General features: G+C 29.2%; 1 protein-coding gene across 2 annotated transcripts in view; it reads right to left on the bottom strand.

The window, feature by feature from the left end:
• Positions 1 to 20,145, bottom strand: part of LOC118203883 (regulator of G protein signaling 6-like) — a 208,202-nt gene that overhangs the window by 40,360 nt on the left and 147,697 nt on the right. The window contains exons 4-9 of one of the 2 annotated variants that reach the window (XM_085813717.1): positions 19,307 to 19,357; positions 18,486 to 18,592; positions 15,364 to 15,412; positions 13,028 to 13,092; positions 12,868 to 12,944; positions 5,763 to 5,844 (exon numbers count right to left, since the gene is read on the bottom strand). In XM_085813717.1, coding sequence (XP_085669843.1) covers positions 5,763 to 5,844; positions 12,868 to 12,944; positions 13,028 to 13,092; positions 15,364 to 15,412; positions 18,486 to 18,592; positions 19,307 to 19,357 — 431 coding nt within the window. Of the gene's footprint in view, positions 1 to 5,762; positions 5,845 to 12,867; positions 12,945 to 13,027; positions 13,093 to 15,363; positions 15,413 to 18,485; positions 18,614 to 19,306; positions 19,358 to 20,145 lie in introns of both variants that reach the window. The other variant, XM_085813716.1, reaches the window with a different exon arrangement.

Consider the following 20,145-nt stretch of genomic DNA (forward strand, 5'->3'; position numbering starts at 1 on the left):
GCCTATTTAAATGGAAGACTGAGTGAGACAATTTTCATGGAACAGCCACCCGTGAGTCTGCATGAGAAAACACACAGAGAAGTTTGCTTGCTAAAAAGAAGCCTTTATGGACTTCATCAGTCTGGGAGAGAATGGAATATGTGCCTCGATAAATTTCTGAAATCAACGAGCCTAACAAGATCCAGAGCAGATCCTTGTGTTTACTTCAATAAAGAAAAGGAATTAATTGTAGGTGTGTATGTGGATGATCTTGTAATGTCCAGCAAAGAATTCATCATTCAGGAATTTAAGGATAATATTGCAGCTACATTTAAAATCAAGGACTTGGGAGAAATACATCACCTTCTTTCAATTAGGATAAGCAGAAGGGAAGATAGCTGTGCGACTCTTGACCAAAGTGTCTATGCCAGTGAACTCTTGGAAACAACCAATATGCAAGATGATGCTAAAGGAGCATCTCACACCATTAGATCCAGGTATGAAATATACAACAGCCACTAAGGATAACATGTTGAATGCTGAAGGAGCATTAAAATATAGGCAGGCAAAAGAATAATTGTAGATAGAAATGCTCAACACGTTATAAACTATCTCAAACTTAGTTGGCTAAAGACTTTCAAGAAGTATTAGACCAGGGATGGCCAACCTGCGGCACGTGAGCCACATTGTGGCATGGCGGAGTTTCAACATTGGCACGCTAAGGCTTATTGAAAAATTAAAAGATCTGAAATAATAATAATACTGTCTGTATGAGCTTCATTGATAGATACTCATATAAACACATTAGAATAAATGTAATAATTAAATTTCTCTGAAAGATGTTAATTGTCGCCCAACTGAAATCCAAATCTTTATTATTGACTTACAGCAACATTCTACACTGGAAAGCAAATATAAGAAACTTATCTCCAGTAGAGTGGTGTATCATCCGAATATCTGGGCCCTACCTCATATCGAAAGATTAAACTTTCCTAGTTATACTGCAATTAACTAGGTATGAAGTTATAATAAGTTGGAAGAAACATGGTTAATGGACTAATTTCAACTGCAAGTGATCCAAATTATATTGAATTTTGGAAATTTGCACAAACAAACAATTTTCCAAATTTACACAATTTTGCTGTCAGACATTGTTGTAGGTTTGGATCAACATAGGTTTGAAAAGAAATGTTGCCTATTATGAACATAATAAATTCAAAATTAGCTGATATGCACCAGAAACACCTAATTTTGTTAGCATCTTCAAGAACTAATCTCAATATAGGTGACTTGGTAATCAAAACCATATATTCAAAAACTGCATTAATTAAGTAATGACTGTTTAATAGTTACTTGGAATTAATTTTTTTTCAAATTATTCATTTTTATTTAATACATAACCCAACTGACTGAACCTTTAAAAATGTTTATTAACAATAAATCCCTAGTTTACACCTTTGTTATTTATTGCATTATTTTTTTTAATGTCCACTACTCAAATTTGCATAAAAAATGTGTTGTTTGAGTACAAATGCCATAATCAGCATATAAATACTATCTTTTTCACCTTTTTATATTTTTTTAGTATGCTGGAAAAGTTGAAAGTAACATGCATAACTTTTTTTTTTTTTCAGATAGTTGCACACTTCCCAAAAGGTTTGGCCACCATGTAAAACAAAAAACACAAGCATTGGAATTATTACATTTTGATAAACATTTGGATATATTGTTAATAAACATTATCATTCAAAAACTTGATCCAAAGTCTAGAACACAATTTGAAATGACTTTCATGTCAAATAACTTACAGAATTTGATGTATTTTGCAGTTTATTGAAAAGAGAAATCAGATGTTAGAAAGCTTATCATGAAGTATGCCATTTAGGCCGACCAGTGGCCGAGTGGTAAAAGATGATGAACACTGGTAGTTCAGTCCCAGGTTCCAGTTCAGGCAAATGGGCTGGCTGCATGGGCATTTTTGGGGTTTTACCCATGTGTAACGTGTATACGAGACAGTTTCCTTTAAAAAGACCTCCCCGGATCATCTCTCTTTTTCTGTGTAGTGCAAAGGGCGAAGCACATAATAAGTAAAAAAAAATGTATGGTCATTTAAGGGCTTAAGCAAATTCAGCTTATCAATAAAAATATCTCTAGTTCATTCAAATAACCTTCAAATAGTGCATTCCATATGCAAAATTTGCATTCAAAGAAATGAATCATAATGAAAGATTTGATGTTATACCCCTCTCGATGCAAAAAGCAGAGACTCCACTTCAATTGCTTATACTCCTCTCAATATCTAAATGTAGGTGAAAGATCACTTGTTTGATTTGTAAACTTAAACTTCATAACTTCTTGCACAGAGAATTGAGTAAAGATTGCCTGCCCACTTTGACTAAATTGGAAACATAAAAGATACAAACACCAAGGTATTGGACTCCCACTCAATTGTTAATAACCACAGTTAAAATAAAAATAGTTTAGCTATGCACTGCTATCACTGATATTCAAGATTTATTTCAACGTAGACATCCCAAGGTTGCAATAACAGCTGAATGTGCTAATTTACTGGAATTAAAAAAGCAAAAGACTTTTTCTCCTATTTCAGGAATTAATGGTTCCATTCCAAATATTAAAACAAAAATAAAAAGGTGAATTATCAAAGGGCAATTATAAATGGAATTTAGATTTTTTCAGTCATACCAAAAATAACCAATATTAGTCCGTCTAAATTAATGAACATTTCAGAAATAAAAATTCTTAACATTGTTTTAGAAGACCTTGAATTTTATAAACCCAAGAAAACGGATGTATTGCTTCAAGCCAAGTTATTTTTTTCAAGTTTATTAAAAGTGGAAAGATTTGCACTGAAGACAACAAATTGTAGCTTCAAAAATCTGTATTTGGTTATGCAGCATCAGGCTCAAGTTAACCTTCCAGTTCAGTAGAAAATATTTTATTTATTGATCGTAGTTACTAAACTGTGAAAGTATACATGTTAAACCAAACTTTTAAGTCTTTTTGTGAGTAGAAAATGTAGAAAGTTCAGCATATTTTATATATATATATATATATATCCTTCTTTTTTCCTAGAAGATGTTCACACTTCTGAGGTAATTAACTGATCGATAGTTGTGTTCTTCACAGAGTTTCACTGACATATACTCCTTTGTCTGAGAATACATTAAGTGAATAGCTATTGTAAATGAGTTATGGTTATCTTCAAACCAATTTCCAAACTACATTCTACCACTTTGCTTTCTGCTTTGTACACTGCATATTCATTTCGTACATCATTTTATAATTTGGTCACTTAAAAAGCATAGCTTCATAGAATGTGAATTTTTTGCATTTTCTATAGTTAGACAAAATACCATATTTTTGAAGAAATGTGACACTTTCTTTTATCAGCTAGCAAATTCTGCAGTCCCATTATGATTCGTTACTACAAAATCAAATGTATTCAATGTAAAAGAAATACTAATCTGAAAAATAACTATGCAGTTTCAAAAGTGTATATCCACATGCGGTGGAAATGCAGATAATTAAAAAATAACAAATTTCTTATGGGTGAAAATAATTTATTTAAATATTTGATACTAATTTATTTTCCCCGTGATACTAAAAACTGGAGGAAATCCCATCAACCTTATGTCATTCATTCCAGTAGAAGTTTGAAACCCCAGATCATTCTTTAGTTAGTTAGATGATCCAAGACTACTTTATATTCAACAATATAATCAACAGATACAAGCTATAAAAAATTTAATTAAATATGAGCTGAAGCTTTGAGATAACAAATTCATTAAAATTTAGGTCATCCATTCTGGTAGCCAGAATTCTTAAACAGTATTTGAAATAGCAACAAATAGTCATCTTACTTGTGAACTAAGCACAATATAGTAAATTCCCTTAAGTATTCATTGACATGGTATCACAGGATCATGTGGGGTTTTCCCCATACTAAACCATTATATTGAAAGCCACTCTTAATGTAATGAAAATGTGCATTGGTATAACAGTCTAGTGATTTTTAAATATACACCAATGACTGTTGCACTATGGAAAGGTAAGTCCAAAGTTATAATTATTCTACCTCCAAAATGCAAAACAAAATAGGCAAATGGCAGTCAACTTAAATTTGTCTTTATAAAAATAAAGCTGCCTTACTGAGTATTATGGTTACATAAAGCCAAACCAAAACCTTATAAAGGTGTGATGTTACACTCATCTTTTGGTGTTAAATTTAAGTATCTGAGGAATTTTTTGTTTGCTAAAAACGATTGATGGGAAGACATGTAAGCGCCAAATCTTTTAATATAATAAAATAATTATTTCAACTGGTTTAGTATCAGTAGTGAAAGTGATCATAAAATATACATAACACAAAATCAGTATGCAAATAAAGATAAGAGTATATAATTTTAAAATCGTATTATTTTTAACAGTGTATTATGATAAATACTACAAAGTAATTATTAGTAAACAAAAGTTTTACACGTACTAAATTATAAAATTTAACTACAGTTTAAAAATAATAATCGCTATCTCAGTAAAACAGATTCTGATTCGGATAAAAACTGTGTATTAATATACAAATATGTGAAGCAGTAATTAGAACCAAGAATTTACATTGACAATGAATTCTTTCATTGGGCATGAAAAGTATTAATTTGTATTTATATGAAAATTTAGAAGTAAACTCGAGATATAAAAACTTAATATAATAAATGTATAAAAAATAAATTATATTTTTTAAATGATGATAGGACAATATTTTGAGAGATACCAATGATAATTTAATAATCTGACTGAAAATCTGGCAAAATTAAATCTTTCATGATATTAGTATGAATATCTATTATTTCCTGGGTACAATTTTATATTGATTAAGCAGTTTACATAAAAAGCTTGGAGCTTAGACAATGGTTTAGTTCCTAGTTAAACTCAGAAATACTTTGTAACTTTTATTTATGCCTAATGACTTTTATTTATTGATAGCACATGTAGTAATTAAATTCATCGCTTTTCCCCATTTCTAATTTTATGAGTCTTGAAAATCAATAATTTTCGGAGTATAATAGAGAAAACAGTACTGAATTCAGAGAAATATGAATACTCATTTAATTTATGCAACATAAAAATTTTCATACATCAATCCAAAGATCCTTCGCTATGTTAATATTTATTCTGAAATTTTATAAACATTTTTAACAGTTAAACTTTAAAATTAAATAGAAAAGTGATTACATAAGCTATTACAAAACTATTTTATAAATAGGCCATTAAAAAAAGTAACATTTAAATTAAATAGAAAAATATCATAGAGGAATTTTATACAATAATATCATACATAATTTCCAGTTTAGATAAAATAGATATAAAGAGAATGATAACACACCTAATTTCCAGTTTAAAGTATATCTAAGCTAGAATGACATTCATTAAAACATACTCAAAATACCTAATTTCTCACTGATGAAAATAATTTATTTAAGTATTTGGTATTGGGTATTTTCCCAAAGACATTAAAAAAGAGGAAGAGATCCAATCAACTTATTGTTCTATATAATCAAAAATTGCTCTTTATATTAACTATATAATCAACAAACACAAGTTACGGATATAGCATATAAAAAATATAATTAAATATGAGCTCAAGCTTTGAGATTACATTATAAAAAAATGTCTTACAATTTACACCAATCATTGAGAAAACTATGCATAAAATATACGGCACTATAGAAAAGAAAAAATTTATACATAAAGAAAGTAAAACATACTGGTGGTCTATGCACTCGCCAATAAGCCTTCTCTTGACTATCTAAAACAATTTTATCCCCCTTCTTCTTGTCTTTAGCTAAACTAAAGGAAAAAGGATTTTGAAAATATTAATTTCTTACAAAAATTTGTATCTGTACACTATTTCATATCTTACGGTACAAAGTAAAGTAAATTTTAATACCATGCATACAAAATTGTACAGTTATATGCAAATCACGCTCATAATTAAAATCAATATTGAGTATGGAGGTCTTGGATATTTTGAATCCAAACAATCTGAATAAATAATTCTTTGCTTGGGTAGTAATTTGTGCATGCTTTATCAGCAACATTGTTCTTACAAATACCTAGAAATGCTAGTAGAAATTTACAGAGAAAGCCATCACAGTCATATATGATGAAGATAAGATATTTCTAAGGAACAATCAAGGCTTGAAATGGAAACAATGGAGGATAAATTTCATAAAAGTTACTATAAATAAAAAATTGAGGTATAAATTAAGGAGAAAAGATACTAAACAAAAATATATTAGCATGACCACATGAAAAAATGGGAGGAGTCAACACAAAACAGCTTTTGCTAATAACAAAAACTGTAGAAAGAAATACAGTAAATATTAATTAAGTTTAAATGTTTTTTGCCATCATACACATAACCACGCTGAATTAGTAAATAAATAATGTGTATATAGTTTAGGGTCTGTTAAGAAACAATTCCACAATTTTTTACTTATTTATTTATTTCTATGACTACGAAAAAGCATATGATGGCTATCTATCCGAAGAATAACTTTCTGAGAAAAATTAGCATTTATTTATATTACACCCAACATATATCATATCCAAGGATTCAAATATGGGTAAAGATACTAGTATTTGGCAGTCTTATCCATTGTGAAATTCCATAAACTGAAGCTGTAAATACATAAAATAATCTAAAATTCATCTGTACAAGAGCTCTTGAAAATGTACCCTACTAAGCTTTTATTAATTGAATTTATGACTTACACATTGCAAAGAATTTTTGCTACATGAATTCATCAAATAAATTTAGAGTTTAGAATAACACCTATATACTCATTTCCCAAACAGATAACTTAAGTTCTGAATTGTTCAAATAGTCTTTAAAAAAATGAGGATTTTTCTTTTTTCTGCTATATTATGATAACTACATACCATCATAAAAACTGCAAGATTAGCAGATAATGTTAACAATGTAATAATGTAAGTTGAACAATGCATGTTGTATATTATGTACGTCGAATGTTCTGATCCATTACGACTGCCAAAAATCATTATAACAAAGTGCAAAACTCATAATTAATTTTAGAATATAGTTAATGCACACATACAACAACGTTAATTCTAGTGTTATGAATTCTGTACTTAGATAATTAATTTTAGTGCAATTATGTGTGAAATTGTTATATTTTGCTGTCTAATGTAACATGAAACAAATTTTAAAAGAAAGCTATGCCTGAAAAGCAAGAATACAGTGTCAAATTACATTTAACATTGAGTAAATGGATATCTCAGTAACATGGCGAGATATCAGCAAGCTGACAAGGATTTTATTGCCAAATCTGGTACGAAATCACTAAAAGTCACCAAATTTGGCAGCATTTTAGTCTGGTCCCTGAATTACTGCAATACGTATTGAAACTGAATAAATGTAATAACCATTATGTTAGCTGTAACCGTAATTCCATACTCTTATTGCTTTTTAGTAATTTCAAGAAGCAGAAGGTATTAGAACTATCTCAGTGGACAGTTAAAAACTATAAAAGCCTGGAGAGAGAACACCTGAGTGTAGTTGCTTAGCTATTATTGTTGTGAGTTGTAATTCTATGCGAACTGAGATATATCCGGGCTAGCTTTCTGTTTAGGTGTGCTTTGCATTGTGTTGTGTTTAATGTTCTTAGCAGTTTGAAGTCTAACTACTGATTATACTGTATGATACTGTGAACACTCGTATGAATATTTCTGTGGAAAATTCCAGAGTTCTGAAATATTTCTTTTGATAAAAATAAAATTTTACTAACTTATTGAACTGATAACTTATTGAATTTATTGAACTTGTGCACCCTATCTATTACTAACCTCTATGCATGCAACACTATCAATCATTCCTACAATAAATTGCACAGCAAATTTTAAGAAGAAATTAGTTCCAGTTTAATTAGGATAGTAAAATATCTACCAGTACAAGGGACTCTATTAAGTAGTTTTCATATGAACCTAGACAAATCACTTACATGCCTGCTATACCTAGTATTCTACTTATCACTTTAATCTTCTGAATCAGAGGAAGTAAATAGTTTGCTCATCTAAGTAGTCTAAATTAATTCATTTTTATAATAATGAGAAGAGTCAAAAAGTTTAAGAAATTGAATGAATAAAGAAAATGTTATTACAGATGCAATGATGCTATCAATTTATATTTAGACATACACTTATTAATGGGTAGTTAAATTAGTATAATCAAGCAATGCAGTAGCAGCATACAGCAAGTGTGAACAAGAAGGTAGATGACTGCTTTTAAGGTTAACATCAAGAGTAAGTATTAGGAGCCTAATTTCTATTAAATTATGATAAAATACATTAAATTACCAGTAGGGCAAGAAGTAACTCACTTATAATTACAAAATGTTCAAGTAAAAATAACATAAAATTTAAATATTTGTAGACCAAATTTTTACTAGAGACAAAATGTATTCTTTGTATGCTCTGACTTTTAATTCTAGTTTAATTACTTTTTTGTATGCCATCCAATCAGTGTTTTTATTAACCATTTAGCAGTTCAAGAAATTAAAAAAGGCTAGTCTCCAAAATATGTGTGTGTGTCTTGTTTTTAATTTATGAAATTGTAAGAAAATTGCACTTATGGATAAACATGTGTAAACAATATAAGAAAATTGCACTTATGGATAAATATGGCTAAACAATCATTTATTCCCAAAAATTATGTATATATATATATATATATATAATCATAAAAATTATCATTACTCCTGTAACTTTTTTCTTGGTATGAATAGTAAACTTATTTTCCATAACCTGACATTTCGTATGTATTACACATCTTGAAATTTCTACATACAAGTTAATATTCCAACTCGGTATGACATATATTAAAACAGGGTACAATACAAAGTCCTACATTATAATCCTGGCAATAATATCCTAATTTTTTTCACAGTGACTGGTACTATTGTCAGAATCATTCATTTTCAGTTCACACAAAAATTTAATAATGTAAATTACATAAAATAAAACTTGAAAGCTTAGTTACTAGTCTTTCATATTTAGCTCCTAAACAAAGCTTCCACAAACTGTAATATATAGAACTCAAACAAAAGTGTACATTTCACAATGAATCAAAACACAAAAAGAAAATAGCCGATGTGTACACCAATTGATTTCCTTGAACAGAATATTAAATCACACACATTTTTCCTGCATTTCATTTAAACTTATATCCTTGAATTTTATTAGAGATATATTTCTCATTCAATTAATTCAGTTCTTATTTTGCAACAAGACAAAAATGCATAAAAACTCAAAATATTTTCATCAAAAATTGAAAGATGTAGAAAAACATAAAACACCAAATACAGTTAAAACAATTTAAAAACATTTTTTACAATTAAAATTACAGTTTCTAAGCAAAAACAAGCAATTCGGCCAGCGGCCAAAAAAGGCAGATTTTTCGGTGCACAAAACTAAAAGTTTCCTTTTGATCTCACTCGGCATAAAGACACTGAAGGTGCAGGAATAATTAATTCACTATTTTGCTAAACTTCAAAGCAAATATGGCTGCTATAGTAAAAAATAAAAATAAAGAAATAGGCTTAGCCACACTTAAACAACTTTTAAATTGTTGATAATTCTACAAATATTGAATGCAGATTAAATAAAGATATAAAAACCTTAACCAAAATTAAAGAACAACATAATTCAATCACTTTTAAAGAAAAAAATGCACAATTCACCAACATATAAGAATTAAAAAAATTAAGCTCATTGAGCCGAGTAACAGAGCAGGTATATGCATATATATATATATATATATATGCATATACCCGCTCTGTTACTTATATATATATATATATATTGGTGTCGCCGATGGCAACCAAAAAGGGTCCTATATACGAAATTTCAATGCTCTGAGGGTACTCGTTTTTGAGTTACGTAGGATACATACATATAGACACCGCTAAAAATCTCTTCTGAATCCATTTTAAAACAGTTTTATAATTTGTTTGGAGAAAGAATTCTCTATTCTGTCCTTACGTAAAAGATGCATGCAAAAACATCATTAAATTGCATTCGATAGCAATCAAAATGGATATTTTTGTTGAAATATGGTACCTAGAATTTTTTGTGATTACAATACTTCCTTTACTTCACAAAAGGAAGTAGAAAAAATACGAAAAAGCTTGTTCTACAGATTACTAATGCCATTTATAAAACAAAAAAAAACTAGAATAAATTATGTAATAATAATAAAAGTGAGCTTTGATAATGTGATGGCCACGCCACATACGGCAAACCACTTAGGCACAAAAAGCGTTGCCCATGTAAGGTACGGCCAAAATTGCTAACTATTTAAAAGAAAGAAAATGAGCTTTGTTGAACAGAGACTATGATTGTCTTTAACATATTAAAAAAATTAGAAAAGTTAGAATAAAAGAGAAATTGGTATGTAGAATATTATTTTGGAATTAAAATTTACTACCTGATAATCTGTAACTGTCCCATCAGAGCCTAATCACATACAGAAATGTTTCTAAAATGCAATATTAATAAATGATGCCATTGCTGCATTATGTCCAACTGAATCAGCTAGTGCAATTTGAATAGCTTTATATTGCAGTGCAATGCTCCTACAATGATCATACTATTACAAATATATATTAATTTTATATAACTAATTCTTCGTTCAATAAGTCATGATGATTATATTTCTACCCTGTGCAGCTATAATTTAGTTATTATATAAGATTTATATAATTGGAATAATAAAAGATACTACAAAATAAGTGGATACTCATAACAACAACCACTCATTATAACAACCATTCCATCATAATGATTGGTAAAAAAGCTTCCAGTTGATTTTAGTACATTAAATCTATATTTGTTATAGTGGAAACTCATTACAGCTTCTTCTTCCTTTAGAATGCTAAAGGTCATTATTAAGAATCTCAAATTAGCAATAAAAGAGACTGCTTCAACATAAGGTACATAGAAACTATGTTTTTTTTTTTTTTTTTTTTTTTTTTTCCAAACTGTACATATTTGTACAGTTTGTATATTTTACATAACTTTACACCCCTATGTTTAGACAGATAATGGGATAGTACACATATTTAAATGATATTTTATATTTCAGAGTACATGGGAAAGAAATACTCTGCCACATATGAATCTTAAATATAAAACAAATAAACGCCTAAAATAAAAAAGGATGAAAATACCTCTGAAAACACTTCATAAACATTGTAAAGTTTCTTACAGCCTTTCATTGCCTCATATTATCACATTAATCGCTCATAAGTAATGGGTCATCCAGAAACTTATGGAATTTTTCAAAGCATATAAGATTTTCATTTTCTTATAATATTTTGTTACTGCTGATAAGGAACCTTAATTGAAGTAAATGTTTAAATAAGATCTTTCCTGCTGGTGCTGCATAATTCTGGCATGTTGTTTTGGCATAATGTTTTCTTCAGTGCAATGCCAAGAATGGAGAACCCAAAAGTTCATTTTCTTCCTATTATGCTTTTTTATTTAAAAAAGAAGAAAATGTGCTAGTCAGAAAATGTGCTTTTAAAAAAGAAGAAAATTTGCATTAAATTTATACTAATATAAAGAAAAAGTGCTGTTTATGATGACACAATTCAAAGATGGTTTCAGTTTTAAGTGAAGAAATTTCAGCCTTGGAGAAGATGCCTGCTATGGATAACCATCCTCTATAATAACAAGAATTATAGAGAATTATTTTAAACAAGAATGTATTAAAAGAAGGCATTGTTATAAATCTAAGTTATATAGTTTCGGCATGCCAATTTTTGCTGAAAAAAAATAATGAAGCTCCTTTCTTGAAATGATTCATTACTGGAGATGAGAAGTGAATGTTATACAATAATACTATTGAAAAAAGACCATGAAATAAGTCTAAAGAACCTCCTTTGGTAACATTGAGAAGACTGATGCATCCATAAAATATAATGTTTTACGTATAGTGAGAATACAAAGGGACTGTGAACTATGAATTGCTGCCAACAAATCAGATAATAAATTTTAAACAATACTGTTCTCAAATGGTAGTTTTAAAAGTATAAATTGAAGCTCAGAATGTTGAATCATCAGGATGATATCTGCCATCATGACAAGGATTGGCCCCACATTTTGACAAATGTCAGACAAAAACTTATTGAATAGAATTGGAATGTTTTAGGTCACACACCATATTCACTAGACTACAACCTCAGATTCTCATCTCTTCAGCTCACTTTGAAATTCTCTGCACATCCTGGTGTTTGCTTGTTTAGAGATTTTCAAACAGCACTTCAATGATTTCTTTACTACTAAACCTAACTAACTTAAAAAAAAAAAGGAATTTTTCAGTTGTCGGACAGATGGCAAAAAGCCATAAGACAAAATGATGCTTATGTGAAATATTTTTATATTTTTTAAATGTTTGATATGTATTAATCATCGAAAACCCATCTAACTTTCCGAAAGATCCAATTTATAGCTCAGATAACTAGCTGTCTAATTGAATTAAAAGGACATGGAGAGGATGATTGTGAATAGCAAACAGCAAATAGGATAGCTTTCTTGAAATCCAGTACATGTTATGTTACCAATATAGCATTAAATTAATCATACATTTCAAGAATTTACCTGTACTAAACTTGAATGTTTAATAACTGTACAGTAGAATAATAGTTCAAAAACATAAATGTAATTATGAAGTAAAATGGAAATTAAAAATTCGACTTCAGCTTCACATTATGTGTCTAACAATGTAAAAAACAAATTACTTTAAATATAAAAGCTACAAGCAAGGCATTTTTCTTAAATTAAAATACTTACTTTACTTGTTCTTCTGCTTGTAGTGTAATAAAATCCCATTTGTGACAGAGCAGTTTCTTCAGGCGAGCCAAGGCCTCCTGAAGTAAAAAGAAAAGTGAAATATAAAGAGATATTACCAAAATATAAAAGGAATATTTTATTACATAGAAACAGTACTAACTTGTTCATATTCTTCCAAACTATGTTTCTGCTTGTTCTTCATAGACCTTTTCAATAAATATATAGCTGCAAACAAATAACACATGGAAATCTGCATTATTGAAAAATAAAACTACACATAAATTAATTCACTGTTCTTAAAAAAAAAAAAAAAAATGCACAAGATTCCCCATAAATCAATATACTTAATGCATAAAATTCATATCTACACACTGTTATATTTAGCATATAAGTATGAATTATAATAATGCATTAACTGATTTAGAAGATTGAGATCAAGTTATTTGTTTAATTTTTCTTTAACTTAAAAAAAAAAAAAATGCTATAAGATCAAATTGATAGCAATTTTTTAGTGTATATCAATAGAAATAATGTATTATTATACAAAATTAAAGTAAAAAATAATGTTAAAATCTAGTCCTTTTTGTATAATTTAGCAAAAGTGTTATCATCAGCTCAATCTGCAAGTAATTTTAAAAGTCTGAATATCAATTTCAAAATAGTAATAAAAAAATCTTTTTTTTTTACAAATAATGTAATCTTTGCATACATTAATTGATTTTTATCCTTCATTAAAATAAATAAATTTCTTAAATAACCTTATGAATGCTTAAAAGGCATGTACAGGTTAGTTAACTAGTTCAAAAAAAAATTTTTTTTTTCAAATTTTACTGTTAAATTTCAAACATAATGCAATTCATCTAGAATTATTTATTTAAGTGTTACAAAAAGGCCTAATAAGAATATCAATATTCAACTGATAAATCAAAATTTCAAAAGAATGATAACAGGTTCTGTGAGAAATAGCATTATTGGAAAAACAATTCTATAAATCACCTTTTATACAAATTAGTTTCACTTTGATTTAAATAAGTAAACCAAAATATATTAGTTTTGACTGACATATTTTAAAATGAGAAAAATATTGAAGGAGAATGTTTCAGAAAAAGAAGCTAAGTATAATTACATATACCTCATTGACAATAAATAATGCAGAAAATTTGTGATAAGACTTTCTGAAGAAAGTAAACTATTTCTCCTTTCCAGACAAATAAGCTACATTAAAACTAGTATCTTCTGTACAAACTAAACATTCCTAAAAATGTATGTTTGAAGTTGGAGAAATATATGAAAAGGTACAATACTCTCTAATCAAAACAACTACAAACTGCTAAGGATTACTATAGCCAGATTCACAATAAAATGCCACAAATTTTAGAGGTTCCCTGAGAGTCGAATATTTTTTGAAGGATTTCTTTCCCATTAATAAGTTAAGAAAAATTGTGCTGAGTACAACCAGTTCTTGAAGAATGAATTGTTATACATAAAATGTTACAGTTTTACACAAAATGCTTCTAAATGTTAACTGATGAAACAAATAATAATGAACACATAATAAATATCAGACAAAAAATATTGAAAAATCATGTATCTAATAATAAAAAGTGTGACATGACATAAATACTTTGTATCAAGAAAAGCAGAGTTTAAAAAGGTACAGTTTCTGCATTTATAAGACTGCTCAAAGGATAAAGTACAAAATTATCAGCGCTTCTTAAGTGTATTTTAAACTGCACTTGAGATTCCAAATACAGTTTAAATAAAGACAATGTCCCTCTGCCATTGTTGCCGATTTATCATTACTTAGAAGAGCCTTTGAATTACTTTGCATCATACTGTTATAGAATGTATGACTTTTCATCCATAAACAACAGCAACTGCTACTATTGCAATTATTCAATCAGTTAATTGGAGATTATATTCCAAATTCCTCATTTTTTTAATATATCCATAATCTGAAAGTGTGAAACACATATAATAGGTCATTTACTATCCTTTACACATGTTTGCACTGAACCTCTTATATCTAGATAACTCCAAAATGCAATACTTTTACTAATAGGAATTAAATATATAAAACTAATAATAAATTATATACATCAGATTATCTCCCAGAAAAATGCTAATTATTCAAAAGAAACCAAATCAGCATTTGCTAGATTAGTTTTTCTTAACATACACCAACAATTTCAAGGCAAAAATACCAGTATCTATTTCTTAACTCCCATTTTAAGATCTAGATAACTAATATACTAAAGAAAGTTAAAATATTTAATTTAAAATATAAAGTTTTAAATTTTACTGTGATAAGGAAAATTTCACTTTTTTTTTAAAATTTATTTATTTATTTATTTTTTTAAGTGAGAGAATCTGATAAAACTTTCGGGGGGGAACTAAGTTCCATCCATAGCTTCAAAATTATGTTATGGAAATACCATCTTGAAATCAACTAAATATATTATATTATAAAAACTATATTATAAAAATTCTCCTTACCATAATCTGTGTTATCAGGCTGATGATGTGATGGCCAGAAATACGGTGCCTAAAGAATTAAATGAGAAGATCATTATATGCTACTTACATTACATTAAGCCAAAAACTATAACTGAGTCAATATAACAAAACAAATTTTAAAATACTCTAAACATGTTTTTCATAATTAAGATACAATATCATGCCGAACAAATATTAATACAGAAGTCAAACAACAAAAATCAGCCTTATATTTTCAAATTTTCACAGGACTAGTTTTGATGTGGTTTTACTGAACCATCATCCTCAGCTGCAAAAGCGCAAATGCTCAGTCCATTTGTGCTTTTGCAGCTGAAGATGATGGTTCAGTAAAACCATCGAATATAGTCCTGTGAAAATTTGAAAATATAACACTGATTTTTGTTGTTTGAGTTCTAAATTAGTAATTGTCGTTTGACTTCTAAATTAATGTTTTTCATAGTTAGATACAGAGTTAAGAAACTATACACAATGCTGGCCATTAAAAATGCTACACTGTAAAGGAAAGTAGTTAGCAGGATCACATTAGTTATACAAATATATAACAGAGAGATGAAATGATTAAAATTTCTGGTACTGTAAAGGTACACGATATGCAGAAATCTAATATCCATCAGTGGCAAAAACAGCAGCTTTTATACAATTGGCCATGGATTCGAACAGACTTTGGATGATATTTTAGGATACTAAAGTCCAGATGTTTTCACTTCTATGTCAAAATTCATCTGTTGTACTGACTAGCAAGTAATGCTTTGCCAGTCCCACTGTAATCATTAACCACATATTCTCAGTCACATATCTGTAGAATGTGCCATATAAAAGAGAAATTGAACATCCTATGACCTGAGAAAACACAAGATGAGAGCAACATGAAGTCTCAAACTACCATGTTAAAAGATGAGGCCTTCCTTAATTAAGAAGATAATAAATCAAAAGAGACTAAATGGGGAAAGCTTACTAAATGTTGCCCTGACATCTATTCAAAGAAAAAACATTTTAGTTGTTAGCCAAAAATTGTTTATATGTATGGAAAGATGAAAGCCGAAAATTCTCATTATCATAAATCAATAAAACTTTACATTTCATATGTATATACATTATCCAGATGTTGTCAAGAGGTGACAGCCAATCATTACATGATAAAAGAATATAGCCTTCTTCTGCTCATCAATGGGAACTTCTGTCGCATGAATTGCAACTAGAACCTGCATCAAAATTTTCAATGAATTATATAAGTTATAATTAAATGATTATGCAATTAAATGTGTAATAATAAGGGATTCATATTTCCTCCCAAATGGAACGGAGAGGGAAGCACTTATTAAGTTCGAAACTTTACATATTTTGTTAAGTTCACTGGTAGACAATTGCTAAGGACGGATGAACACTAGCAGCAATAGCAACCACAGAAGGAACCACAGACAGGAAAATATGAAAATTAGCATAATTGTAGGATACAATAAGACATGTTGTGTGTGTGCAAAATTTGGATTGCTGTTGTTTATCAAATGATAGTGCTGATAAGAGATTTGAAGGGTTTGGATGCCTACTGACTGTTGTTCAAAAGCAAAGCTTAACAGGAATGAATCAATTGACAAACTTGCAATTTTCAGTATGTCTTCCTGACATCACTTAGATGATTTTACACATGGATGATTGGCAAGATCAAAGAAAGACAAAAAATAACAGATGTTGCTAGGGAGTCCGATGTCAGCCACTTTGTTGTTTCAAGGCCTTGGAAATCATTTCAAACATATGGAATGTGTAGCAAACATCAAAGGGTAGGTCAAATTTTCAGTATGATACATGCAGAAAATAGGTATATAGTGCTATCGACAAAAAGGAACTTAAAAACAAATCTCCCGAAAAACTGCAGCCAGATGTTTGTCATGACTAGCACCCGTCCTCCTGTTGCCCACATTACATTGTCAAGACGTCACTATTCCTCCCCCCATTTGCAATAATGTCATCAACATCACAATAGAGAAGACACTGGGCTTCTGTACTATTTTCAGATGAGAGTAGGTTCAGTGTGTCACTGGATTGTAGACAACAGTTGATCTGGCATGAGAATGGTACTGTGCAATGGTCCAGCAAACATACAGGAAAGGGACCAATATGCTACATATAGTGTCATAGTGTGGACTGGGATCATAATCAACAGCTGTAATTTGCTCTATATGCTTCCAGCTGGGACTTTGACTGCCCAATGATACATTAATGATGTTGGCAGCAGAACACGTCCGTGGTGTTGTCAGTGATAAATTTGTTTTCATGGACAGCAATGTAACATGTCATCAAATAGTTGCTGTCCAAGAGTGTCTAGAGTGAGAGAAAGGATATTCAACGCCTTGTATGGCCAGCATGTTCTCCATATCTGAATCTCACTGAAAATGTTTGGGATGCTTTGGGAAGGAGTCTTGCTGGTTTTCCAATAAACAGACTCCCTCATCTATGCACTGACAGAGGAATGGGATAAATTATCCCAATAACTGCTGAATAATGTTGTGCAAAGCATGACACACTGTGTGGTACCTTGCATCATCCTTCATGGTAGCCATATCCCATACAGACATCTTTACTTCAACTGCTTGTGGATGGTAATTGCATTTTTTTCACTTTTCCATATTCATCACAAAATGATCATTTTGTCTGTTGAACACTTTATAATAAATAATTTCAAATTAACAATATAATAAATTACCTTTATGTCTTAATATTCTGGCATTATTTTATTTCACTTGGCATTCAGCCACACTTACTTTTTTACTCACTAAATAACCATTTGTGATTCATTCTTAACAACTGTCCATCTGTGTATTTATGTCGAGATCTATATATGTGCATGATTATTCCTGAATTTCAGTTACTTACACTGTATTATAACAGTTGCTAGATTGATGGCATAATGAAATTTACAATTAATCTAAGTTGAGATTTTTTTTTAGATTAATTTGGTATTCAAAATTATGTATAAAAAAGGTTCGCTCCCCTCCTTTCTGTTACACAGTACAGATATACATCATATTTTTAATATGCATTTCTTTTCAAAAAATTATTCCAAAATTATCAATTTTTCCAATCACACATAAAAAAGAACTTACTTGAAACCTATAGAGAGTACTGTCATCTCGGATGGCTAGAGACCTAGTATCGCCCACTGGGAAAAAGTAACCATGTTGGCACAACAGGTTGGCCAAATGAACCGCTTCTGCCAAAGGACACAAAGAGACTTTAAAGAAATAAATATGTTTGCTCAGTATTGGCAAAAGGAAAATATAAGCAAAAGAAATCTCTTGAGGAAAAATATAACTTAATTAAAACTTGGAAATGTACAAAGTAATAATTCAGATCAGAATGTAAAAATCCAGATGTCAAATTAAATTTTAAAATTTCACTAATCAATTCAAAGAGTATATTTTAAGAATTTATTAGATAAATTGATATTTAACTCATTGCAATTTCAACTATTTGAATATCAATATCTATTTCATTTTTCAAACAGATACTTAGCATACAAACTTTAAAGGGGAAAAGGAAAAGATTAAAAAAAAAAAAAAAAATTAAGCCTCGTGTTGTTAAGTTACTGTACATTAAATATGTTTAAGCTCACTTCTGTTTTTATAATTTTTTTGGAAAATGAATAAACATTAAAGAGTTTATGTAAACTTAATAAACTAACTAACTACTACTTTATGAACTAACACAAAATTAAAAAAAAAAAAAAAAAAAAAAAAGGGCTGTTGTTTTTTAAACAAATATGAAATTTTTAGTGATATGTGTGAAATGTTAACACATGCTCATATATAATGTAACTAATTTTAATTCATAGCTTTATCACAAAGTTCATCAGTAAAAAATCTATCTAATAAGCTTCCTATATACTATGCAAAAGACATGCAAGCAGGTTAAAAACAGTATTTACCCAATTCTTCAATATTCAGATGGTCCATCAGCCATTCTACCAGATCATAGCCTAATAAATAAATAAAATATATAAAAAACAATGAGAAAAATTATTATGATAATTAAAGATGACAAAATTCTATTAAAATTATTAAAAGCGGGAAGTTAACATACAAGCTCATTTAATAATGATGGAAGTTTAATTTTGATCATTCTCTGATGAAAAACATAAATATAAATAATTAGAACACTTTTAAAATGAAGAACATTAGTATTCTTGCATCACAATAGCGCATCTTAAAAGATAATACACAGTACTTTTTATAAAAAGAATTGTAACTAGTTAAAATCAGAATTTTTTATTTTAGAAGTGTTTGGATAATTTTCCTGAAAACCACTTTTATTAGGGAATTTAGTACTGCATTGTTATAGCTATTAAAAACCTTCATTTCATGTTTTTACTGAATGTTGCATTCAGTTTCGCTTCCAGTTTAGTTGATTACAGCAAAACACACTCAGGTTATCTGCCTAAGGGAAGGGATGCCTTCGTGGATGACTTTCTATGGGAAACTGGATCGTATACTCATTACACATGAGAAAAAACATGAAAACATCCATGCAGCTAACCCGTTCACCTGGAAGCAAACCCAGCTCAGAACTGCCACTGTTCAGTGATTTTACCACTCACAGGCTGGTGGGCCGAATGTTATATTTTAAAGCACATTTTTAATAATGCACTTATAGATACTGAAAGTTTCCCTGTTATGCTTTTATTCTTCAAAGTTATATCCAAAAGCATATTTTTAACAATGCAGAAATGAGTTTTTCTTCAGATAGCCACAGAATAGCTAAAATATA

Source organism: Stegodyphus dumicola, chromosome 3, assembly GCF_044657685.1.
Source record: "Stegodyphus dumicola isolate Sdum_Otavi_A_Nest chromosome 3, ASM4465768v1".
In the NCBI taxonomy this organism is placed as follows: Eukaryota; Metazoa; Arthropoda; class Arachnida; order Araneae; family Eresidae; genus Stegodyphus; species Stegodyphus dumicola.